General features: G+C 43.3%; 1 protein-coding gene across 4 annotated transcripts in view; it reads right to left on the reverse strand.

The window, feature by feature from the left end:
* The window catches only part of LOC106609601 (collagen alpha-1(VII) chain), a 100,728-nt gene that overhangs the window by 39,533 nt on the left and 33,791 nt on the right, over positions 1-27,404 (reverse strand). For all 4 annotated transcript variants that reach the window (XR_014381208.1, XM_082964048.1, XM_045698655.2 and 1 more), the window contains exons 19-47: positions 26,975-27,094; positions 25,611-25,757; positions 24,731-25,051; positions 23,733-23,872; positions 19,816-19,939; positions 17,452-17,595; positions 16,760-16,947; positions 16,319-16,396; positions 13,449-13,466; positions 13,328-13,354; positions 13,049-13,117; positions 11,342-11,422; positions 10,470-10,496; positions 9,683-9,727; positions 9,338-9,415; positions 9,015-9,110; positions 8,649-8,675; positions 8,133-8,186; positions 7,672-7,743; positions 7,417-7,476; positions 7,266-7,301; positions 7,092-7,136; positions 6,333-6,368; positions 5,755-5,799; positions 3,913-3,948; positions 3,706-3,741; positions 3,550-3,582; positions 2,500-2,571; positions 2,051-2,110 (exon numbers count right to left, since the gene is read on the reverse strand). Coding sequence is in view for 3 of the 4 variants with exons in the window: in XM_082964048.1 (XP_082820174.1) it covers positions 2,051-2,110; positions 2,500-2,571; positions 3,550-3,582; positions 3,706-3,741; positions 3,913-3,948; positions 5,755-5,799; positions 6,333-6,368; positions 7,092-7,136; positions 7,266-7,301; positions 7,417-7,476; positions 7,672-7,743; positions 8,133-8,186; positions 8,649-8,675; positions 9,015-9,110; positions 9,338-9,415; positions 9,683-9,727; positions 10,470-10,496; positions 11,342-11,422; positions 13,049-13,117; positions 13,328-13,354; positions 13,449-13,466; positions 16,319-16,396; positions 16,760-16,947; positions 17,452-17,595; positions 19,816-19,939; positions 23,733-23,872; positions 24,731-25,051; positions 25,611-25,757; positions 26,975-27,094 (2,315 nt within the window). In the remaining variant the exon portion in view is untranslated. The remainder of the gene's footprint in view (positions 1-2,050; positions 2,111-2,499; positions 2,572-3,549; positions 3,583-3,705; positions 3,742-3,912; positions 3,949-5,754; positions 5,800-6,332; positions 6,369-7,091; positions 7,137-7,265; positions 7,302-7,416; positions 7,477-7,671; positions 7,744-8,132; positions 8,187-8,648; positions 8,676-9,014; positions 9,111-9,337; positions 9,416-9,682; positions 9,728-10,469; positions 10,497-11,341; positions 11,423-13,048; positions 13,118-13,327; positions 13,355-13,448; positions 13,467-16,318; positions 16,397-16,759; positions 16,948-17,451; positions 17,596-19,815; positions 19,940-23,732; positions 23,873-24,730; positions 25,052-25,610; positions 25,758-26,974; positions 27,095-27,404) is intronic.

Below are 27,404 nucleotides of genomic sequence, written 5' to 3' on the forward strand. Positions count from 1 at the left end.
CTCATTTGGACTGACCACCGAAATTTGGAGTACATTCGGGCAGCGAGGAGACTGAACCATCGCCAGGCTAGGTGGGCCATGTTTTTCACACACTTTATTTTCACTCTTACTTACAAGCCAGGTTCCCAGAACGTCAAGGCAGATGCACTGTCCCGGCTGTATGATACAGAGGAGCGGTCCACAGAGCCCACTTCCATAATCCCAGCTTCATGCCTGGTAGCACCGGTGGTATGGGAGGTGGACGTGGACATCGAACGGGCGTCACGTGCTGAACCCACTCTCTCCCAGTGTACCGTTGGGCGCGTGTACGTGCCGTTTGATGTTCGCGATCGTTTGATCTGTTGGGCCCACACATCACCCTCCTCTGGTCATCCTGGTATCGGTCGGATGGTGCGCTGCCTTACGGGGAAGTACTGGTGGCCCACGTTAGCCAAGGACGTGAGGGTTTATGTGTCCTCCTGTTCGGTATGCGCACAGTGCAAGGCACCTAGACATCTGCCCAGAGGGAAATTACAACCCCTTCCCGTTCCGCAACGACCGTGGTCACACCTATCGGTGGATTTCGTGACGGATCTTCCCCCGTCACAGGGTAACACTACGATCCTGGTCGTTGTGGATCGGTTTTCTAAGTCCTACCATCTCCTTCCTTTGCCCGGTCTCCCTACAGCTCTACAGACTGCGGAGGCCCTGTTTACCCATGTATTCCGGCACTACGGGGTGCCTGAGGATATAGTGTCTGATCGGGGTCCCCAATTTACGTCTAGAGTCTGGAGGGCGTTTATGGAACGCCTGGGGGTCTCGGTCAGTCTTACCTCAGGGTTCCACCCCGAAAGTAACAGGCAGGTGGAAAGAGTCAACCAAGAGGTGGGTAGGTTTCTGCGGTCCTATTGCCAGGACCGGCCGGGAGAGTGGGCATAATTTATCCCCTGGGCAGAGATGGCCCAAAATTCCCTGCGCCACTCTTCCACTAACCTTACCCCTTTTCAGTGTGTGCTAGGGTATCAGCCGGTCCTGGCACCATGGCATCAGAGCCAGATCGAGGCTCCTGTGGTGGATGAATGGTTTCGGCACTCAGAGGAGACGTGGAACGCTGCCCATGTACGTCTGCAACGAGCCATCAGGCGGCAAAAGGCGAGTGCCGACAGCCCCCGCAGTGAGGCCCCGGTTTATGCACCGGGGGATCGGGTCTGGCTCTCGACCCGAAACCTGCCCCTTCACCTGCCCTGCCGGAAGCTGGGTCCGCGGTTTGTGGGGCCATTTAAAGTCCTGAGGATATTGAACGAGGTTTGTTATAGGTTACAACTTCCCCCTGATTATCATATTAACCCCTCGTTCCATGTGTCTCTCCTCAGGCCGGTGGTGGCTGGTCCGCTCCAGCAGTCGGAGGTGCGGGAGGTTCCTCCGTCCCCTCTGGACATCGAGGGGGCCCCGGCGTATACAGTACGAGCCCTTATGGACTCTAGACGTCGGGCGAGGGGTCTTCAGTACCTCGTGGAGTGGGAGGGGTATGGCCGGGAGGAGCGAAGCTGGGTACCGGCGGAGGACATCCTGGACCCATCATTAATCCAGGATTTTCACCGCTTCCGTCCGGATCGCCCTGCTCTCCGTCCTCCGGGTCGTCCCCGAGGCCGGTGTCGGCGCACTGCTGGAGCCGCGCGTCAGGAGGGGGGTACTGTCACGACTCCCGCCGAAGTCGGCCCCTCTCCTTGTTCGGGCGGCGTTCGGCGGTCGACGTCACTGGCTTACTAGTTGCCACCGATCGATGTTTCACTGTTCGTTTGGTTTTGTCTTTATTGTGTACACCTGTTTTTGATTTTCCCTAATTATGTTCATTATTTAAACCTCTGCCTTTCCTGTTTGTCTTGTCGGTGATTGTTTCCTGTTTTGTGTGGTTGGAGGTGTTTCTCCGCAATATGTATTTTCCTATGAGAAGATTTATTGATTTTTCAAGTAAACACGTTTGTTTACATTGATCCCTGTGTCCTGCGCCTGACTCCTCTACTTCTCCTAAAGATAATCATTACACACACACCGGCAGTGAAGCACTCACCCTTTCACCATTTTCTCCCTTTGGTCCCTGCTGTCCAGGAATGCCGAACCCAGGATTACCCTGTAGAAACCCAACAGACAGACCACACACACGCAACACCATTTTTCTCTATCCGGCCGTCACAACACAATAATATGTTATATGTGTTTGTTGTATCGACCATGTGATTGTTATGTTGACCATATATTTGTTGTGTCGACCATGTGATTGTTATGTTGACCATATATTTGTTGTGTCGACCATGTGATTGTTATGTTGACCATATATTTGTTGTGTCGACCATGTGATTGTTATGTTGACCATATATTTGTTGTGTCGACCATGTGATTGTTATACCTACCATGTGATTGTTTTGTCTGCTGGGTAGGGGTGAATCTCAGCGTAGGAAATGGGTTATGGTGGAACCTGAGGTAATGGCAAGATGGATGACACTATTCTGTGTGGTTTACCTTTTCTCCTTTGACTCCTTGGACCCCCTTTACTCCCTGGGGTCCAGTCGCACCGACGGGCCCAATGTCACCCTGAGTAACACAACACAGACCGTCACACACACAGGCCAATAAATAAACACAACACAGACAGTCGCAGACACACAGGCCAATCAATAAACACAACAAAGACAGTCACAGACCAATCAATAAACACAACACAGACAGTCACAGACACACAGGCCAATCAATAAACACAACACAGACAGTCACAGACACACAGGCCAATCAATAAACACAACACAGACAGTCACAGACACACAGGCCAATCAATAAACACTACACAGACAGTCACACACACACAGGCCAATCAATAAACACAACACAGACAGTCGCAGACACACAGGCCAATCAATAAACACAGACAGTCACAGACACACAGGCCAATCAATAAACACTACACAGACAGTCACAGACACACAGGCCAATCAATAAACACAACACAGACAGTCGCAGACACACAGGCTAATCAATAAACACAACACAGACAGTCACAGACACACAGGCCAATCAATAAACACTACAACCACTTACAGTACAACAATCAAAAGCACCTTAGCAACCAAGGGGGCCTTTGACGTGTTGTTTAAACAAAGAAAGATCTGAAGATCCCCTCCTTAAACTCTAACTTTTAACAATACATCTTGGATGACTACATCTAAAGAGGAAATAGCTATCTCTGTGGTGTAGCATGGGTAATCCATGAGTCCCCAGTGCAGTGGCCACCAAGCACAAATGTAATTGTGTTGTGTTTGTTGACAGGCAGGCCTGGGGATTTGGTCCTTGTTGTGAGAGAATTCTCCCACCACCAATTAACAGCACTTTAACTGTTAGGATACGATGGCTTAGAGTTTGTTGCAATGCAGATACCATTAATGAGCATCACTGACTTGTATATTAAAGTAACACCAGAGGGCTATCTTGTGTGGTTATGGGGCACTTTAGGGTTATTATTGCAGGTTTGCAGGTTTTACCTAAAAATACATAAACAAGCAATAATAAGTCACTTACCCTGGTACCCTTCTTTCCTGTGGGACCAATGATCTGTTGGGATGAAACGGAGAGGAAGCATAATATTATGCAGGATATGATAGTGTATAAAACATGTATAAAACATGTAGCTAGGTAAGTACAGTCAGGAAGAATTATTTGATATTGTAACATTACCCCTTTGGCTGGGTCACCAGGAACTCCTCTCTGTCCCTGTGGAGTGAGACCAAAGGCTTATCTCTCTCTCTCTCTCTCTCTCTCTCTCTCTCTCTCTCTCTCTCTCTCTCTCTCTCTCTCTCTCTCTCTCTCACACTCTCTCTCTCCTCTCACACTCTCACACTCTCACACTCTCACACTCTCACACTCTCACTCCATGATACTCACCTCGTCACCCTTCTGGCCAAGAGCCCCCGCAAAGCCCTGAGAGAGCAGAGGACAACATATCTATTCATATTCTGAACAATACACATAGCAAACTTACCTGACCTTATTATACAGAAAATAAATATATCTTGCCAAATAAGGTCATCAAATCTCATAACTAGGGCCCTGTGTTTTGGTTAATCACGTCACATGACCTGGATTTGAACTTTTATTTAAAGCTTTTTCATGAAACTGTCCCCTTTTCTTTTTATGTCAATTGGTCCGGCACCATCCTCAGACAATTGCTTTCATTTTTTCAGATACCCTTGACTTTTTCCACATTTTGTTATGTTACAACCTTATTCTAAAATGGATTATATAAAATAAAAATCCTCAGCGATCTACACATAATACCCCATAATGACAAACCGAAGCCAGGTTTTTAGAATGTTTTGCAAATGTATAAAAGAATATATAAAAAAATACCTTATTTACATAGGTATTCAGAAATGAGACTCGAAATTGAGCTCAGGTGTTTCCTGTTTGAATTGATCATCCTTGAGATGTATCTACAACTTGATTGGAGTCCACCTGTGGTACATTTTACTGATTGGACATGATTTGGAAAGGCACACATCTGTCTATATAAGGTCCCATAGTTGACAGTGCATGTCAGAGAAAAAACCATGCCATGAGGTCGAAGGAATTGTCTGCAGAGCTCCGAGACAGGATTGTGTCGAGGCACAGATCTGGGGAAGGGTACCAAAAAATGTCTACAGCATTGAAGATCCCCAAGAACACAGTGGCCTCCATCATTCTTAAATGGAAGAAGCTTGGAACCACCAAGACTCTTCCTAGAGCTGGCCGCCAGGCCAAACTGAGCAATCAGGGGAGAAGTGCCTTGGTCAGGGAGGTGACCAAGAACCCGATGGTCACTCTGACAGAGCTCTAGAGTTCCTCTGTGGAGATGGGAGAACCTTCCAGAAGGACAACCATCACTGCAGCACTCCACGAATCAGGCCTTTATGGTAGAGTGGCCAGACAAAGACACTTGTCAGTTTTGTCAAAAGGCACCTAAAGACTCTCAGACCATGAGAATGTATAATGTATAATCGAACTCAGAAGGTCATAACTAGGATGATGATTTGAGATAATCCTCCCGTATTCATTATGCACGTTGCAATTAAATGAAGGTTGAATTAAAGCTCAGTGATGCAAGACCTTCTCAGATCGATCATTAGTTCTGACACACCCATGGCCGTGGGAGGTAGGGGTGCTGAGGGTTCTGCATCACCCCCTGAAAAATCTGAATTAAAAAACATATTAATAATTCAAGTAGTGCACTGGGCCTTTACTAGTCGTCTATTAGCAGGGTCGATGTAGCCCATGGCTGGACAGGTTGGAGGTGGGAGGAGGATGGCTGCCCACTTCAATCTAATCAGCTGGGTTAATTTCCCTAAGGTAGACACACTCCTTCACACAGATAATATGTGGAGGGAGAGGGCAGTGACGAGGGAAGGGGAAGTGGGTTCACCTAACTAGTTGCAAACTTTCTCAGTGAAAAGTTACAACACAAGCGATTTGAAGGATAAAGAGAGCAGATTTGTAACCAGAGGATTTGTGAAAGGATGGTAAGCCATAGAGGAAGAGTGTCTGAAAAGCCCTACAGACTGTAAGTCAGGAGACTCGAGGTTGTCTTCAATAGGCACCAAATGGAAGAAAAACTGAAACGGAGAGGGACAACCCGGACTTGTCCAGTAAGAAACACAAATTTTCGTTTTCTGTTTCTGCATGCCCAAATGAACACAGCCCAGGTTTGGTAGTGTGGTAATGATTGATTCTGTAATGGCTGGTTATACTCACTGTCAATCCCTGTGTTCCCATAGGCCCCACCTCTCCTCGATCGCCCTGTAGGAGACAAAACCATAACATTACCACCACATTATCACCATGTTCATTATCTGATGAGCTACTCACACACATGACTGTAGAGTAAAAACATACTATCGTAGCAGGAGATATGGTAACTGTTATGAGGTGGGAACTTGCACTTCATTGGCTTGTGCTCGGACTGGCGTACGCAAACAGACGCGCACCACACACACACACACACACACACACACACACACACACACACACACACACACACACACACACACACACACACACACACACACACACACACACACACACACACACACACACACACACACACACACACACACACACACACACACACACACACACACCACTTTTATAATGGATCTGGGAGCTGATCACATTCTAAGCCATACACAGCCCAGCGATTGACCTGGAGCTGAAATAAATAGATTTTCTCATTTAATCAGCTGATGAAACACCACTCATTAATTATGCAGAGAATATTTCAATATGAGGCGGCGTAATGAGCGGTAGAGCAAATCAGTGTGGATTTAACTGACCTTATCCCCTTGGATGCCTTTCACTCCCTTCTTCCCCTAAAGGAGGAGAGAAACAGTGATGGGAAAAGTACTCAAACCTCATACTTGATTAAAAGTAAAGATACCATAATAATAGAATGACTCAAGTAAAAGTGAAAGTCACCCAGTAAAATATTACTTGAGTAAAAGTCTGATAGTGCTTGGTTTTAAATATACTTAAGTATCAAAAGTAAATGTAATTGTTAAAATATACTTAAGTATCAAAAGTAAAAATACAAATAATGGAACATTCCTTATATTAAGCAAACCAGACGGCACAATTTTCTTGCTTATTAATTTACGGATAGCCAAGGTCACATTCCAACACTCAGACATCATTTAAAAACAAAGCATTTGTGTTTAGTGAGTCCGCCAGATCAGAGGCAGTAGGGATGACAAGGGATGTTCTCTTGATAAGTGTGCGAATTGGACAATTTTCTGTCCTCCAAAGCATTCAAAATGTACCGAGTACTTTTGTGTGTCAGGGAAATGTATGGAGTAAAAAGTACACAATTTTCCTTAGGAATGTAGTGAAGTAAAAGTAAAAGTTGTCAAAAATATAAATACTAAAGTAAAGTACAGATACCCCAAAAAACGACTAAAGTAGTACTTTAAAGTGTTTTTATCTTAAGTACTTTACACCACTGGAAAGGAACCATCCAGACCGTATATAAAGTACATGATAATGGTCTCCACTTTATATGTGTATTCAATATTAACAAATAAAAAGTTGATGCATACCCGTGGTCCGACAACCCCTTGTATCCCTTGAACACCAGCCTCTCCCTTAGAAAGGCAGAACAAAGATGATACTTCAATGGTGTGAATGAATAGGTCCATACTGCAGTCCAACGGGTTCGCAGAATTCCTATGTTGTTTGAGCTTCAAATCAAAGTGTTAACATAAATAAAGTACCTTTGGTCCCTCAGGTCCTGATAGGCCTATATTTCCCTGCAAGACAAAGTTAAACCAATGATTAGCTAATTCGTGACTAACAAACTACATAATTCAGGTGACGCAATACACACACTTCATGTTGATGAGTCCATGTATGAACTGTTTGTACCTTCTCCCCTGGCTCTCCACGAGGGCCCTGGACACCGGGAACCCCGATCCCCTCCTCTCCCTGGGAAGAACAGCACAAATCACCAATCAGAATCCTATCATATCCGTAATTAGATCAACATGCAGTATGATACCCACGTAAACGGATAGTATTCAAATATGATATTCGCTGTGGCTTCATTCAAATATACAGAGGAAACCACAAGATAATGTCCCTTCAGGTATACTGTAACTTCTTGATGAAGGACACTCTTACCTTATATCCCTTTTGACCTGGGAAGCCTGGAACACCATCAATTCCAATGGGACCAGGTAACCCTGCTTGGCCCTGGTTGGAGACAGGCAACAAGGAAATGAAGAAAGATGGAACAACACATGAACTAAAAGCCAATACTTAGAAATAGCAATGTGGTATTATAGTTTAACACAAACTGAGCACAATAAATAATCATAATTTGGTGGGTGCTTATATTTGTCCTATTTCAGAAAGTGTTTTTTTGCTCTCCCTGAGACACCATCGGAGAATTGTTTCACGGCCAGTGTCTGAAATTATCAATGGCAACCCTGGAGCAATTAGGGTTAAGTTCCTTGCTCAAGATCACATTGACAGATTTTTCACCTTGCCGGTTTTGGAATTCAAACTAGTAACCTTTCAGTTACTGGCCCAACACTCTAATCGCTAGGCTGCTCGCTGCATAACAGAAACGAAACACTTACATCTTTACCATGATCTCCTTTGTCTCCTTTGGCCCCTGCTTTCCCACGCAAACCCTTTCAAAACATCACAAAACACTAATGTTATTTAATTAATAACATACTAGCAAGGAAAAGAGGTTAAATTAGGGGTTATGAAGTATTGGGCAATATTAAACATAGATGTAGCATGAATGACTTGTATTCATTTCTTTTGTATTTATCCAGGTGAGTCCTGTCGAGACAGGAAGATCTTTTTCAAAGTAGCCCTGGCAAACAAAATACATGACCCAATACTAGTTTGAAAAATCAACACCCATTTCTAGAATCGTCAGCAAAGCCCAAAATGTGTGTTTAAAATGCGATCGATAAAACAAATTCATAATCCTGGCAGTGTTGTTTTATTCATATCAACACCGTGCCAGTTTTTCATTCCAATTTAGGTGGATTCCATTGACTTAGCAAGCGCCATCTTCCCTTGACCCAAAGCAGTAACTATATTGTTGAAGAAAAGAAAGGAAAAAGGAACCACCCACTCACTTTAGCACCTGCCTCCCCATGTTCCCCCTGCAAGGGAAGAATAGAACATAAACACATCAAATCAATCAATGTTGTGAAACCCATATCATTTAAGATTGTTAAGTGACCGGCCACAGAAGGTCAATGTGAAAGACATTTTATCATATGAACTGGTTACAACGGAGTCCCTCAGGGATGTATTTTATCCCCAATATTATTTCCATTGTGTGCTGACAACATGATACTTGTAGCATGTATTTTTGAATGACACATCAACACACATCACATACAGTAAACTCCAAATGGGGTCACAGTCCTGTTGAAGGATTATTATTATGCGATAAAATAATAATAGTATGTAAGATTTACCCGCACTATCTGTCTTACCTTAACAGATATCCCTGAGGACCCAGGTGAACCTGACTGTCCAGGCAGGCCTGAGGGTCCAGAGACCCCTGGTACACCCGGAGCCCCTTGGGGTCCCTTTTATCAGAGCAGGATAGGACATTAAACCACAGTCATGTAATTTGTATTTCTTATTCAGAGGAAGCATGTAGTATCAATTATTTATGATGTTGAACGAACAAAACAAGTTATTTCAGGTAATACAATTTCCAAACCCTTTATGAAACATGTTTAACCCTTTATAAGGCCTTTATTAACCCTTTATAAAACAAAGTTGTTTTAGGGTCTGTGTTGTGAACACTCACTGATGATCCAGGCTCTCCCTTTCGTCCAGGAGCATAATGGCCGTCTCCTATGCCCCCTATGACATACCCAGGCTCCCCCTGGCAGAGAGAGGTCAAAGGTCACATAATATCACCTTGTGGTGAACTCGTAGTATGATTATCTAAAATTTGAAGATAAAAAGAGAGCGACAAAGGGTTTGGCATGAAGGCAGAAAGGTAACACTATAGGTAGAGTTCAAACTTAACGCTTTAATCACTTGATCCTATTGGTTAGCATTACATTTTATATTGCACAGATAATCCTAACATTTCTTATAACATCTACTTGCTTCTAGACTCATGCTGTTGTTGTGCGGTTGGACTTACCCTCTCTCCTCTCTGGCCTTTTGGACCAGTGATACCAGGAGGCCCCTGTGATTACAGAAAATAACATTAAAATCGGAACATGACAGCATTCACAATGACACACTAGATCACCTGACAGGAAATCATAAAAGGATGACTGTAATGACATGATTAGGCCGCCACCTGAAGCCACGGGAAATAAAGTTTTGAATAAAGATGGCTGAATGAACACACACTTGTTCATTGCTCACCAAAGCTAGCTAGTTTAATATTGCATGGTGTCAGAAATAAACTATAGTTTCACCGTTATGGAACCAATTCAACCCCCACAAACTTTGAGGCTTGAGGGAAACATCTCAGAAAACTGGAGACGACGGATTCAACAGTTTAAGCTATAGCTGTGAACTAGCAAGAAGGAAATAAAACTGAGAAACTTAATTTCATGTGCCCACAGGTGTCAACATAATCATATTATTATGGCAAACTGTCACTCAAAGTGCATGGCATCTATGATTAGTAACAACATTTTTTTTTATTATGAAGGATTAAAAGTGGAAAGAGTTGTAGAGAACAAGTTGAAAACAGAGACACAGGCATTAATGGTCTTATGAGTCAATCTGAAGTACAAGACCTAGGGTCTGCATCCTAAAAAGCACCCTATTCCCTATATACTGTAGTGCACTACTGTTGACCAGAGCCCTATAGGCCCTGGTCAAAAGTAGTGCACCAACTTGGGAATAGAGTTTGCGCTTATGGGTACACTACTAGACACTAATAAACATTGCCTCCATAAGCACATTGAACATACCAGATCACCTGGAACACCTTCTAAACCCTGAAACAGAGAGAGAACTGCCATTAGAAACATCTCATTTACATAAGTGGCATAAGTTCAAATGTAGTTAAATAAGCTTGCCCAGTGAGCAAAACAGTTTTGCGCAATGGAAAGCTTAAGCTTAATTCCTAGAATAACTTTAATTTGTGGTGTCAGGCACAGAGAAGCACCTTAAAAAATATAAATCACACACACATACAGTAACGGTGCATAACAGTCCAATACATCGTTAAAACAGGACCATTTTTACATCAGCCCTATACACTGACTGTACAAAACATTAAGAACACCTGCTCTTTCCATGACATAGACTAACCAAGTGAATCCAGGTTAAATCTATGATCCCTTATTGATGTCACTTGTTAAATCCACTTCAAATCAGTGTAGATTAAGGGGAGGAGACAGGTTAAAGAACGATTTTTAAACCTTGAGACAATTGAGACATGGATTGTGTTTGTGTGCAATTCAGAGGGTGAATGGGCAAGACAAAAGATTTAAGTGCCTTTGAACGGGGTGTTGTAGTAAGTGCCAGGCGCACTGGTTTGAATATGTCAAGAACTGCAACGCTGCTGGGTTTTTCATGCTCAACAGTTTCCCGTGTGTATCAAGAATGGTCCACCACACAAAAGGACATCCAGCCAACTTGAGACAACTGTGAGAAGCATTGGAGTCAGCATGGGCAAGCATCCCTGTGGAATGCTTTTGACACCTTGTCGAGTCCATTCCCTGACAAATTGAGGCTGTTCTGATGGCAAAAGGGGGTGCAACTCAATATTAGGAAGGTTTTCCTAATGTTTTGTACACTCAGAGTACAATAAGACTGTTTCTTTCTTTGTTAGATTTACCCGTTGTCCGGCTGAACCTGGGGGTCCGGTTCGTCCTGGTCGTCCTGGCAACCCAGGGACACCATCTGTTCCAGGAAGTCCCTGTTAAATGAAAAAAATACAGTCCGTGCCAAAAAAATACACTAGACAGATTTGTTTTCCGTTTTTCTTTTCTGTTTGGCTTCTTCATCTGTTTTGATACTGCTATCATTGTTCTACTACACACCTTCACGTCATATGTCACTGAGAAAAACAATACAAATATTGATCACACAAAAACACATTACACAACCAAGAAAGATCGAAAAAGGAGTCCTGACCCAAATATAACATTTGATCTCTGTTTCTACGTGAAGTCCAGTATTTATGAACACTGAGGACACACTGAGATCAATAGGATCATTGTATTGTTGTTGATTTGCTACGCCTGGCGCTAAGCTGAATGGAGGTGGAAGGTGTGCTGTCCTGGGCCCGGTTTCCCGAAAGCAATGGAATTTAGGCTTCCCATGATTTAACGATGCATCTTCACTACAAAGGCCAAAGGTTTAACATGCGTTTCCCAAAACACCACGCAGAAAAAACACTCGCTAAGTGCATCGTTGGAGCATGTGTCGATACTGATAGGATGGGAAGAAAGGCAGCACTGCTCTCGGATCAGATTTCTCCATTAAAATCTTACCTTAATATTAGAATTATTCCATAATACTGACAATGGATCCTAGAGCTATATTATCACCTAATGGCTGCTATTATTGAGGCAGCTTATTCTAATGCTTACCATATAGTAATTACACTCAATTACAGATTCATTTGGCACATCACAGCACACATGTTCTTACACATCATGAAATATATATAAATTACAGACAATGTAGCTTACAAATATAACTCCATTAACTGAACATGACATGTAGTTAAACATCATTTAAATATTTAGGCCTACATTATGTAGCCTGTAATTCAGTCATCTAGCGTTGAATTTTAAACATCTTTTTATCCTTCCCTTCCCACTGGGCACAGACGTCTGTTCAACATCTATTCCATGTTGGTTTAACGTCATTTCATTGAAATGATGTGAAAACAACGTTGATTCAACCAGTGTGTGCCCAGTGGGTTGTTCACTTACAGACATTAGCATCTTTCTATTTCTAGTCAATTTCGTTCCAAAGTTAACGCTAATCACAGAGAGAAATATAAACAGCTTGACTGTGTTTAGCAGAGATCTTCTGTGTATAAAATGGCTTATTATAAGTGAGCTTGTTTATCTATAATGGCAGGATTAAATTGGAGTTGATGCTTTAAGTCAATGTTTTCTACTGGTTATGCTCTTTTCAGTGTACCGGCACAATTATAGGACCAAACAAATATTTAGAGAAACTTGGAAGACAGATTGTTGAATGCCTAACTGTCAGATGCTACAGAAGAATAAAGAGCAGCGATTCTGTCAACTGTCATCATCAAATCTGACACACTGCCACTTTGATGGTACGGTGCCTTTCATGTTTCATAACATCAGCTATGGGGTTATATTTATACAGAAATAAAAAAGAAACAAACAATCAAACAAAACGCACGCACACGGCTGGGAGCAGTGCAGGACCAGCCGCAGGGCAGTGATCTTCAAGCAGTTGGGGTTAAGTGCCTTGCTCAAGGGCACAGCACTCTACTGTATCAGTGTGTATAGATGATAGCCTACATAGACAATGTATGATGAGAGTTACCACTTACTCTCTCTCCTTTCTCTCCTTTGGACTTGAGGCCAATTGACTCAAACATCGCAGTGTTTTGCTGGAGTCTCTGTAATCAAACAAATGTCATGGAATTATGGCAGATGAATGAATAAATGAATAAATAAATGACAATGAATGAATGACAATGAATGGATGGATGGCTGGATAAATAGATGAATGACTGAATGAATGAATGAATGGCTGGATGAATGGATGAATGGGTGGATAAATGAAAGACTTAATGAATGAATGAATTAAATTGTGGTGTAGAACATACCAGTCCACCATTACCAGAGCCATCTCCCTGTGAATGACATACAGAGAAAAGGAGAACAAGGTAAACATAAATATCTCATTTAATCACCAAGTTAGAAGTAACTAAATATAACTGTACTCACCTTTTCACCTTTCTGCCCCTTTGAAAGTGAATCAGAAAGGAGAAAGAGATTAATCTATTAATCAAATAAAGGTCAGTCCATGTTTCCAAATGACAGTGGGTCAAAGGTCAGCTAAAGAAGGAGCCCAGTGGGCAATGCCGTCATTACAAGAACTGGTCTGAATGACGTCATTACAAGAACTGGTCTGAATGACGTCATTACAAGAACTGGTCTGAATGACGTCATTACAAGAACTGGTCGGAATGACGTCATTACAAGAACTGGTCGGAATGACGTCATTACAAGAACTGGTCGGAATGACGTCATTACAAGAACTGGTCGGAATGACGTCATTACAAGAACTGGTCTGAATGACGTCATTACAAGAACTGGTCGGAATGACATCATTACAAGAACTGGTTGGAATGACATCATTACAAGAACTGGTCGGAATGACATCATTACAAGAACTGGTCGGAATGACGTCACTGCCAGAACTGGTCGGAATGACGTCACTGCCAGAACTGGTCGGAATGACATCATTACAAGAACTGGTCAGAATGACGGCACTGCCAGAACTGGTCGGAATGACGGCATTGCAAGAACTGGTCGGAATGACGTCATTGCAAGAACTGGTCTGAATGACGTCATTGCAAGAACTGGTCGGAATGACGTCATTACAAGAACTGGTCGGAATGACGTCATTGCAAGAACTGGTCGGAATGACGTCATTACAAGAACTGGTCGGAATGACAGCATTGCAAGAACTGGTCGGAATGACGTCATTGCAAGAACTGGTCTGAATGAAGTCATTGCCAGAACTGGTCGGAAAGACGGCACTGCCAGAACTGGTCGGAATGACGTCACTGCCAGAACTGGTCGGAATGACATCATTACAAGAACTGGTCGGAATGACGGCACTGCCAAAACTGGTCGGAATGACATCATTGCAAGAACTGGTCGGAATGACGTCATTGCAAGAACTGGTCGGAATGACATCATTACAAGAACTGGTCAGAATGACGTCATTGCCAGAACTGGTCGGAAAGACGGCACTGCCAGAACTGGTCGCAATGACGTCATTGCCAGAACTGGTCGGAATGACGTCACTGCCAGAACTGGTCGGAAAGACGGCACTGCCAGAACTGGTCGGAATGACGGCACTGCCAGAACTGGTCGGAATGACGGCACTGCCAGAACTGGTCGGAATGACGGCACTGCCAAAACTGGTCGGAATGACATCATTACAAGAACTGGTCGGAATGACATCATTACAAGAACTGGTCGGAATGACATCATTGTCAGAACTGGTCGGAATGACGTCACTGCCAGAACTGGTCGGAATGACGTCACTGCCAGAACTGGTCGGAATGAAGTCATTGCCAGAACTGGTCGGAATGACGGCACTGCCAGAACTGGTCGGAATGACGTCACTGCCAGAACTGGTCGGAATGACGTCACTGCCAGAACTGGTTGGAATGAAGTCATTGCCAGAACTGGTCGGAAAGACGGCACTGCCAGAACTGGTCGGAATGAAGTCATTGCCAGAACTGGTCGGAATGACGGCACTGCCAGAACTGGTCGGAATGACGTCACTGCCAGAACTGGTCGGAATGACGTCACTGCCAGAACTGGTTGGAATGAAGTCATTGCCAGAACTGGTCGGAATGACGGCACTGCCAGAACTGGTCGGAATGACGTCACTGCCAGAACTGGTCGGAATGACGTCACTGCCAGAACTGGTCGGAATGACATCATTACAAGAACTGGTCGGAATGACGGCACTGCCAAAACTGGTCGGAATGACATCATTGCAAGAACTGGTCGGAATGACGTCATTGCAAGAACTGGTCGGAATGACATCATTACAAGAACTGGTCAGAATGACGTCATTGCCAGAACTGGTCGGAAAGACGGCACTGCCAGAACTGGTCGCAATGACGTCATTGCCAGAACTGGTCGGAATGACGTCACTGCCAGAACTGGTCGGAAAGACGGCACTGCCAGAACTGGTCGGAATGACGGCACTGCCAGAACTGGTCGGAATGACGGCACTGCCAGAACTGGTCGGAATGACGGCACTGCCAAAACTGGTCGGAATGACATCATTACAAGAACTGGTCGGAATGACGTCACTGCCAGAACTGGTCGGAAAGACGGCACTGCCAGAACTGGTCGGAATGACGGCACTGCCAGAACTGGTCGGAATGACGTCACTGCCAGAACTGGTTGGAATGAAGTCATTGCCAGAACTGGTCGGAAAGACGGCACTGCCAGAACTGGTCGGAATGACGGCACTGCCAGAACTGGTCGGAATGACGGCACTGCCAGAACTGGTCGGAATGACGTCACTGCCAGAACTGGTCGGAATGACGTCACTGCCAGAACTGGTTGGAATGAAGTCATTGCCAGAACTGGTCGGAATGACGGCACTGCCAGAACTGGTCGGAATGACGTCACTGCCAGAACTGGTCGGAATGACGTCACTGCCAGAACTGGTCGGAATGACGTCACTGCCAGAACTGGTCGGAATGACGGTATTAGCAGAACTGGTCGGAATGACGTCATTAGCAGAACTGCTAGGAATGACGTCATTAGCAGAACTGCTAGGAATGACGTCATTAGCAGAACTGCTAGGAATGACGTCATTAGCAGAACTGCTAGGAATGAAGTCACTGCCAGAACTGGTTGGAATGACGTCATTAGCAGAACTGGTAGGAATGAAGTCATTAGCAGAACTGGTTGCTGGGAGGGAACGATTTCTATTGGACAAACTGGGACACGTAATGCTGACACAAATAATGAAAAAGGCAATGATGATGATGGTGATGATGATAATAGTAATGTTTATGATAACAGTAATGATGATGATGACTAAGAGAAGGACGTACCTTGCACTGTAAGGGGCAGGGGCCCTGGGGTTTGGTCAGCTCATCAGGGTCATCAGTTGGAGTGTCCAGCTGGGCAGACTAATAAAAGAGGTCAAACACATTGATGTTGACCTTATTATATGACCTTGAATCAGAGGCTATAGGTCATTATTAATTAAATCATCATTTCTACCTCGAGAACATTCTAATTCCAGCTGGAGGGCGAGAGCAGCCCACTCCGACACACAGCTGAGTTTCACATCTCTGTCATAATTGGTTGCTTGTCAACATTCCACACTTCATACTTAACTAACTATGATCCCAGCTAAGGAGACATATCGAGCAGACATTATCAGCAACCTAGAATGTTTTAAAACAAGCATGTTGTTCCAAAAAGTCCTGATGTAGTACCTTTCATTTCAAATGATATATTAGTTTCATTCAGACGTGTGTATTCTGTACCTCGTCGTGTTGTCTGAACTCGGAGAGCAGCGCCTCGCTGCAGATGTTGCTGATGAACTCTCTCTCTATGGAGGAGAAGTCATCAAAGTCCCTGGCGTAGAAGATGTTCTGGTAGTTGGCTGGATGCGCTATCTTCTTCAGCTCGTCCATGTCTGCATTGGCCACCCCGATGGCCAGCACACTCACACCTGAGAGTGGAGTCAATATCGCAGAAGAACTTGAAAATACATGATATAATGTTATACAAAGCAATATTCAACAATATGCAAAGTCAAAGGCTTCTGACAAGGACCAGCTACTGGATATCACTACATGTATCAAAGACAGGTGAGATATGCCTGTGTAGATTCATCTGTGTTAAAGAGATGTTTTCAGGAGCTTGCGTGTCAGTAGCAACGGCTCCAAATCAACAAGAACAAAATGGCTACAATCCTTTGACGTCCCAAGACATTGACCACGGTTTTGACTAGATGGTATACAGCTACGAACGGAAGTTACTTTTTGTAGCAGGTTAGGAAAATTAACGTAACAGGTTAGGATAATTAGGTTAAGGTTAGGAAAAGGGTTAACGATGAGATAAAATGCACTCCTAGCCTGCTATGAAAAGTCACTTCTGTCCGTAGCTGTTTACCATCTAGCCACAACCTTTGACCCCCAGTATGTAGAGTATGACCACTGATATCTGAACTGACCATAAGCCTGTGCGATCCTGGAGGGTTGCTCCACATCGTCCACGGCCCGGCCGTCTGTCAGCAACACCAAGACATGGGACACCTCCTGCCTCATCCCCAGAGACTCCTGGAACAGCTCCTTCAGAACGTAGCTCATCCCCTTCCCTGTGGAACAACAATACATTCACTGGCAATATCACTATAAATATGTACACACACACCAGTGGAGGCTTCTCACAGGAGGAAAGAGAGGACCATCCCTACAGAATTTCATTTTTTTTAAAATAGTGAAACATTTAAAAAGTTATCATTTTTAGATAAAACTATACTAAATATATTCACGTCACCAAATAATTTATTAAAACACACTGTTTTGCAATGAAGGTCTACAGTAGCCTCAACAGCACTCTGTAGGGTAGCACCATGGTAGAGCCAGAGGACAGCTAGCTTCTGTCCTCCTCTGGGTACATTGACTTCAATACAAAACCTAGGAGGTTCTTGGTTCTCACCCCCTTCCATAGACTTACACAGGAATTATGACAACTTCCGGAGAACGTCCTCCAACCTATCAGAGCTCTTGCAGCATGAACTGACATGTTGTCCACCCAACCAAAGGATCAGAGAATGAATCTAGTACTGAAAGCATAAGCTACAGCTAGCTAGCACTGCAGTACATAAAATATGGTGAGTTGGTTGACTCAAAGAGAGAGACAACAGCTGAACAGTTTTTAATAAATCAAATCAAAATTAAGGAGAAGCGCGAGAGAGAGAGAGAGAGAGAGAGAGAGAGAGAGAGAGAGAGAGAGAGAGCTAGCTATATTTCATAATATATATTTTTCACTTTCACTTAGCTTGCATTGAATGCAACAAGCTAGTTAAGCCAACTCAAACACTCGGCTCAAACAGAGAGGAAGGGATGGGGAGGTAGCTGACTATCGCTATCCAACACTGGAACTCTTCCAAGTAAAGTTAAGCTTTTGGTTTTATAAATGTATTGCTACCGGGGCCCGCCAGTGCAACTCCTAAACTGCTTGCTGCTGACTGTACACTAACGCATTAGTTCTAATAGCTTTGTTGACTATGACTTGACAATGATGTAGGCTGTATGACTTGGAAATGTTTTTTCACCTGGTCACAGATAGTCCACAAGTGAAGGGAAAAGGTAAGAGGAAGAGAGCGCGTAGATAGATGTGAGAAGGAATTATATATACAATGAGCAGTTTGTATGTGGCTGCTATGAAAGAGAACTGTGTTTGCGTGTGATCAGGGGTGTATTCATTGTGCAGATTCTGTTAAACATTTCTTAAACAAAAGCAAACGTAACAAAAAGGGGATAAACATAACTGAATTTGTCCAATAGAAACTCTATTTTGCAACTGTTGGACTAATGATTACACCGTAGATCAGCTAGATGCAGGCAAGAGTGTGCAAGACGGTATTGAATGTGTCACTGTCTGTCTGTGTGTCACTGTCTGTCACCTCAAATCTTTCTCTCGACCTGTGTGCACCTACGTTGTAAACTTTCATTCATAGGCTAGGTTGTAGCAACCTCATGATGGGTACAGGGAAAATTTGACTATCATGTAGTAGCTAAACCTATTGCTGTTACATTGAGCTGGGTGAATGGAATATGAATGACAGTCATCCAATATGCTGTAATAGAAATAAGGCCATACTCATAAAAACAATAATCATCCTCCCTCATCTTCAAACGGCACCGACCTCCACTGACACACACACACACACACACACACACACACACACACACACACACACACACACACACACACACACACACACACACACACACACACACACACACACACACACACACACACACACACACACACACACACACACACACACACACACACACACACACACACGCGCAGCACCAGACTACCGCATTTGAGAACCCGGGGCACCAACCTCCATAAAGCTATGAGAAAATGCTGGAGTTTTAGAGAAAATTCTACACTTTTTGCCATGGGTCAGAGAGAGAAATGGCTGTTTTATAGCTCATCTCATGCTATTGTTCACTTATTGCCATGAGGCTGAGAGAACATTTAGCAGTTTAAAGCTAATTTCCTGCAATTCTACACATTTTGCTATCATATCCTATCTGGGGGGCACCCGACCTCCAGGGGTACATGCCCTGTGCGCCCATTAGGTAATCCAGCCCTGGGCGAAACAGTTCACTTATTAACAGTTAATTAGTTACACAAATACAAAGCTGTCTCCAAAAGGCAAGGCAAGTTTACTTTTGGACGTTTGTGAGGTCTCCACTTTCAAAGCTTATAGACATCTAACATTTTTCTACGCAGACAGAATGTCAGTCTGTATGTGTGTGCGTGTATGTGTCCATGTGTGTATGTGTGTGTGTACCTGTTTTGGTGTTGCCTCCTCCATAGCGTACTCCTCTCAGAGCCTTTAGTACAGAGTTCCTGTTCTTGTAATCATTCAGTTTGAACTCTATCCTTGGTTCATCACTGTAGTGCACCACTGCTATCTGAGGGGAGAGACGGGACAGTCAGTGGCAATAACCTACAGTACCAGTCAAAAGTTTGGACACACCTATCCATTTTTTAAACTATTTTCTACATTGTAGAATAATAGTGAAGACATCAAAACTATGAAATAACACATATGGAATCATATAGTAACCAAAAAAGTGTTAAACAAATCAAAATATATTTTATATTTGAGATTTTTCAAAGCAGCCACCCTTTGCAGTGATGACAGCTTTGCACACTCTTGGCATTCCCTCAACCAGATTCTTGAGGAATGCTTTTACAACAGTCTTGAAGGAGTTCCCACTTATGCTGAGCACTTGTTGGCTGCTTTTCCTTCACTCTGCGGTCCAACTCATCCCAAACCATCTCAACTGGGTTGAGGTTGGGTGATTGTGGAGGCCAAGTCATCTGATGCAGCACTCCATGACTCTCCTTGGTCAAATAGCCCTTACCCAGCCTGGAGGTGTGGTTTGGGTCGTTGTCCTGTTGAAAAACAAATTATAGTCCCACTAAGCGCAAACCAGATGGGATGGTGTATGGCTGGAGAATGCTGTGGTAGCCATACTGGTTAAGTGTGCCTTGAATTCTAAATAAACCACTGACAGTGTCAACAGCATAGCACCCCCACACCACCACACCTCCTTTTCCATGCTTCATGGTGGGAACCACACATTCGTTCACCTACTCTCTGTCTCACAAAGACATGGCGGTTGGCAACCAAAACCTCAAATTTGGACTCATCAGACCAAAGGACAGATTTCCACCGGTCTAATGTCCAATGCTTGTGTTTCTTGGCCCAAGCAAGTCTCTTCTTATTTTTGGTGTCCTTTAGTAGTGGTTTCTTTGCAGCAATTCTACCATGAAGGCCTGATTCACGCAGTCTCCTCTGAACAGTTGAAATTGAGATGTGCCTGTTACTTGAACTCTGTGAAGCATTTATTTGGGCTGCAATCTGAGATCCAGTTAACTCTAATGAATTTATCCTTTGCAGCAGAGGTAACTCTAGGTATTCCTTTCCTTTGGCGGTCCTCATGAGAGCCAGTTTCATCATAGTGCTTGATGGTTTTTGCGACTGCACTTGAAGAAACTTTCAAAGTTCTTGAAATTTTCCGGATTGACTGACATTCATGTCTTAAAGGAATGATGGACTGTCATTTCTCTTTGCTTATTTGAGCTGTTCTTGCCATAATATAGACTTGGTCTTTTACCAAATAGGGCTGTCTTCTGTGTACCAACCCTACCTTGTCACAACACAACTGATTGGCTCAAACACATTAAGAAGGAAAGAAATCCCACAAATGTACTTTTAACAAGGCACACTTGTTAACCTCTCTAGGGTATGTGGGACGAAATCGTCCCACCTACTCAACAGCCAGTGGAATCCCGTGGCGCGATATTCAAATACCTTAGAAATGCTATTACTTCAATTTCTCAAACATATGACTATTTTACACCATTTTAAAGACAAGACTCGCGTTAATCTAACCACACTGTCCGATTTCAAAAAGGCTTTACAACGAAAGCAAAACATTAGATTATGTCAGCAGAGTACCCAGCCAGAAATAATCAGACACCCATTTTTCAAGCTAGCATATAATGTCACATTAACCCAAACCACAGCTAAATGCAGCACTAACCTTTGATGATCTTCATCAGATGACACTCCTAGGACATTATGTTATACAATACATGCATGTTTTGTTCAATCAAGTTCATATTTATATCAAAAAACAGCTTTTTACATTAGCATGTGACATTCAGAACTAGCATACCCACCGCAAACTTCTGGTGAATTTACTAAATTACTCACGATAAACGTTCACAAAAAACATAACAATTATTTTAAGAATTATAGATACAGAACTCCTTTATGCAATCGCTATGTCCGATTTTAAAATAGCTTTTCGGTGAAAGCACATTTTGCAATATTCTGAGTAGATAGCTCGCCATCACGGGCTAGCTATTTTGACACCCACCAAGTTTGGCACTCACCAAACTCAGATTTACTATAAGAAAAATTGGATTACCTTTGCTGTTCTTCGTCAGAATGCACTCCCAGGACTTCTACTTCAATAACAAATGTTGGTTTGGTTTAAAATAATCCATAGTTATGTTCAAATATCCTCTGTTTTGTTCGTGCGTTCAAGACACTATCCGAAGGGTGACGCGCCTGGCGCGTTTCGTGACAAAGAAATTCTAAATATTCCATTACTGTCACAACATCCACAGAAGGTGGCGCCTCTCCTCGGTCGAGCGGCGCTCGGCGGTCGTCGTCGCCGGCCTACTAGCTACCACCGATCTGTGTTTCAGTGTCTATTAGTTATGTCTGTTTTTTGTTTGCACCTGTTTTGTGTTTGTCATTAGTGGGGGGGTATTTAGTCTGTCTGTGTTTAGCTAGGATTTGTGCGGGATTGTTCGTTGTTACGTGTGGTGTTACTTATATTATATGGGCATTAGGGTTGCCGGGCTGCGCCCCGTCTGCCTTTTGAGCGGAGCTTCTTTTTGTCATTTTTCCTGACGGTTATGCTCCCAGCCGTATGTGAAACTTACCCGTGGATTTATTAAATTAAGATTGTTCCAACGGACCTCAGTCTCCTGCGCTTGACTCACTCCTTAAACTGTTCATTCCGCTCGTGACAATTACCGTACTTCGAAGCATGTCAACCGCTGTTTAAAATAAATTTTTATGCGATTTTTCTCGTAAAAAAGCGATAATATTCCAACCGGGAAACCCTGTTTTCGTTCAAAGACTAAAAATCTAAAATGGACTCTTCTCGTGCACGCGCGCCCCAGTCTCATTGTTCTCTGATCGACCACTATCCAAATGCGCTACTGTTTTTCAGCCATGGCCTGCAAAGTCATCATTCAACGTTCTGCCGCCTTCTGAGAGCCTATGGGAGCCGTAGGAAGTGTCACGTTACAGCAGAGATCCTCAGTTTTCAATAAAGAGAGTGTAGAAGGCCAAGAAATGGTCAGAGAGGGCACTTCCTGTAAGGAATCTTCTCAGGTTTTTGCCTGCCATATGAGTTCTGTTATACTCACAGACACCATTCAAACAGTTTTAGAAACTTTAGGGTGTTTTCTATCCAAATCAAACAATTATATGCATATTCTAGTTTCTGGGCAGTAGTAATAACCAGATTAAATCGGGTACGTTTTTTATCCGGCCGTGCAAATACTGCCCCCTACCCTAGAGAGGTTAATTGAAATGCATTACAGGTGACTACCTCATGAAGCTGGTTGAGAGAATGCCAAGAGCGTGCAAAGCTGTCATCAAGGCAAAGCATTACTACTTTGAAGAATCTTAAATATGAAATATATTTTATCACTTTTATGGTTACTACATGATTCCATACATGTATGTGTTATTTCATAGTTTTGATGTCTTCACTATTATTACATCATGTAGAAAATAGTAAAATAAAGAAAAACCCTTGAATGAGTAAGTGTGTCAAAACTTTTGACTGGTACTGTACATTCAATAACAAAGTAATCTTATCATAACATGTATCATTCCCCTTCATATTGCCTATATAGAAAATAAAGTTTGAATGAAATACAGCAAGAGGCAATAACAGAATGCTGTTTACACAGATACACCAGGGTACATACTTTGGGCGGTCTGAAAAAGGAAGATGATTGCAAATGTCCTGTGCTTTTAGGTTTCAGCTTTTAGCATATTGAATCTAAACGTTGTCACAAAGTTTTCAACAACAACTCAGACCTTAGACCCTAAAAGAACAAGCCAAGGTGAGGGTGGCCAGGACCTTAAGGTGTGTGACCTCTGACCTGTGTGCCCTGAGGACCAATCACAGGGAAATAGGTGACAACCCGGAACAGGAAGTCCTTGAGCTTGTCAAAGTTATTGGATCCGATGCTCCATGACTCATCCACCAAGAACACTATGTCTGCCTTCACCCTGCCACACACTGTAACACACACACACACACACACACACACACACACACACACACACACACACACACACACACACACACACACACACACACACACACACACACACACACACACACACACACACACACGGAGGCACACACGGAGGCACACACGGAGGCACACACGCATACACAGGAACGAGCGCGCAGGTGCGCACACACACAGACACAGGTCATGGTGACAGTGATATTGGTTGTTAGCAGACATTATTATCATCAGACAGAACATTGCTAAAGGAACATCTTCAGTCTTAAGAAGCAGTCTCTAATGGAAGTAAGTGCTGTTATTCTTCAGTTTTAAGAAGCAGTCTCTGATGGAGGTAAGTGCTGTTATTCTTCAGTCTTAAGAACCAGTCTCTAATGGAGATAAGTGCTGTTATTCTTCAGTCTTAAGAAGCAGTCTCTAATGGAGGTAAGTGCTGTTATTCTGAGGGTCTTAAGAAGCAGTCTCTAATGGAGGTAAGTGCTGTTATTCTGAGGGTCTGAAGAAGCAGTCTCTAATGGAGGTAAGTGCTGTTATTCTTCAGACTTAAGAAGCAGTCTCTAATGGAGGTAAGTGCTGTTATTCTTCAGTCTTAAGAAGCACAGGTCATGGTGACAGTGATATTGGTTGTTAGCAGACATTATTATTGTCAGACAGAACATTGCTAAAGGAACATCTTCAGTCTTAAGAAGCAGTCTCTAATGGAGGTAAGTACTGTTATTCTGAGGGTCTTAAGAAGCAGTTTCTAATGGAGGTAAGTGCTGTTATTCTGAGGGTCTGTCAGTTTGCTCTGATTGTAATGCCTAACAGCCATTCATCTATATAGGTACTATAAATACTTCTGTTACCTGGCCCTGGTCCAACAGTTGTCTCTGTATCCAAAACCAATATGTTTCTGGTAGTGCTGGTAAGATGGCCGACGCTGGTGGTGGCTGCAGCTGTTTTGATAAAGGTGGTGGTGGCTGCAGCTGTTTTGACAACGGTGGTGCTTGGGGGTTTCTTGGCAATGCCGGCGGTGGTTTTGGAGGGGGCTTTGGTGACGGTGGAGCGGGTGTGGGCTTTGGTGGCTTTGGCTGCGTTGGGGTGGGAGGCGGTGAGGGTGTGAGGGTTGAGAGGGGAAGGAGTGGCGGGTAAAGACTGGACAGGCACCAGAAGACGGTCCTTGGCCACTGAAAGGAAATAGACAGTGTTTTAGATTCATATGCAGTAGCATAGTGTTGTGCTTGGACACATTTCACATGATATACTGTATACATTATTTATGACATTTTTATACACGGATAGGTGCAGTGAATTGTGTTGTTCTACAGGGTCAGCCATATTAGTACGGCGCCCCTGGAGCAAATGAAGGTTAAGTGCCTTGCTCAAGGGCACATAGACAGATTTTTCCTCTTGTCAGTTCAGTTATTCGAACCGGCGACCTTTCGGTTACTGGCCCAACGCTCTAACCGCTAGCCTGTCCTACACCTACTGTACACCATAGTAATTACTGAGTAATAACTTATGTCATGACCTAGTAAGTACATGAACCAGCATTGGGTTTCCTGTATGATAGACGGTTTCTAGTGAAGTGTATAAAAATGTCATGGACAGCTCTCCAAACGTTGCATTTCTTACAGCTTAGGATAGCAGCACTCAACAATTGTTTTTGTTGTCGTTTTTGAGTGAGCACGTTGTTTACTGTTCCAGTGAGCTGGAGCCATAACGTGAAGAGGTGTTAAGCTTTACCTATCCTGTGGTGGATAGAGGTGATGGGTCCCTCCACCTCTCCATACACAGGTCTGATGGTGAAGATGTAGGTCCTGCCATACAGCAGATCACTCAGCTTAAACATGGTGGCAGAAGGACCAAGCTTCTCCTTTTTGGTGTCCAACTCTGAAGAGAAAAAGTGTACCCATATATGGTAAAAAAATAATAAAATCTATTTAACCTTTAGCCAAGTCATTGTGAACAAATTGTCCTCTGGTTGGTCAGAGAGGTTGTAAAAAGTGACAAACACAAAGCAATTGTCATCACTGTAAAAACACATACAATTCCAAGGTTCCCCATCACAATAACAGTTTGGAACAATTGACAATTTACAGGACAAAATCACCATTTTCATCTTGAATTCACCGCTGCGGATAATATTTATTGTGCCTACATGATGATTTCTATTAATTATGGCCTCCAAACCCTTCACACTTAAAAAAAAATGGGTAAGATGAAACCTAGCATAGTTCACGCTGATACAATCTCCAGGAAGTAGTCTTCTGTTGTGACAGACTGAACAATTTGGTTCTGGGTGCTTTTACTTAGGGTGCTTTTAGCCATACTATTTATTTAATTTATACTATCTATTTTATGTATTTTTATTTATTCAAATGCATTAGTCTCTTAAGTCCACAGTTTTTTTAAATAATTGTTTTTGTCACGGACGTCGTAGTAAGCGGACCAAGGCGCAGCGGGTCGAGTGCTCATCTTAACTTTATTTGTGAACACTTAATAAACAAAACAACGAACTAACAGTCTTGCATGCTAAATGCAGCAGTGCAAAGAACAACCTCCCACAATACCCATAACAAACATACTCCTAAATATAGGACCTTCAATCAGAGGCAACGATAACCAGCTGCCTCCAATTGAAGGCCCCAATCCCAATTACCTAAACATAGATCTAAATACCCTAGAACAGACATAGAACTAAACCAAAAACCCCGGAATACATAAATCAAACGCCCCTCTACATGAACACACACTCAAAACCATATAAAACAAATACCCCCTGCCACGTCCTGACCAAACTATACTAACAAATAACCCCTTTACTGGTCAGGACGTGACAGTTTTACCATTTTTATTTGCCACATTTCAAAACAGTGTTTTTTTTATCTTTCTCACCTTTTATAACTGTATTTGTTTAAGCATTTTGAATTGCATCCTCTGTAAGTAATGTGCTGTATGGTTAGATTGATTGAGGAGGGAAAGCATTATTAAGGATTTTGAATGAGGCCATAGCCTGACGTGATCATCTGTGCTGGTGTCACAACCTGATGTGATTGGCTGTGCTGGTGTCACAGCCTGATGTGATTGGCTGTGCTTTGACCTCTGACCTGAGATGTGCCTCCAGGAGAGCAGATACCCAGAAGCCCCGGCAACGCTGATCCAGTTGAGGGAGGTACTGCTGTCTGTGGTGTCCAGCGCTGCGAAACCATTCACTTTGGGCAGGTCCACTGGAACATAACACATCCAACACATCATTTAAGTGTTTGAGAATGGCTACATCGCAGTCAGACTGTGCAGACTCACTGATCTACAAATCACCTTGCATCCCAAATAACTACTCATTATCTGATCAAGATTATCGGTTCTGCGCCTGGCCTTGCTCAAACTGATCCCCTCAACCACACGGAATAACTTTAAGATACCTTACTGCTACGTTTTGGGCTAGGTGGTGGTGCTAGGTGAGTAGAGACGTGTGACAGGTCTACATTTTAGTCGTTTAGCAGTCACTCTTATCCAGAGGAATATCTGAGAGGTGTA

This window comes from Salmo salar, chromosome 17 (genome assembly GCF_965601325.2).
Source record: "Salmo salar chromosome 17, fSalSal1, whole genome shotgun sequence".
NCBI classification, from domain to species: Eukaryota; Metazoa; Chordata; class Actinopteri; order Salmoniformes; family Salmonidae; genus Salmo; species Salmo salar.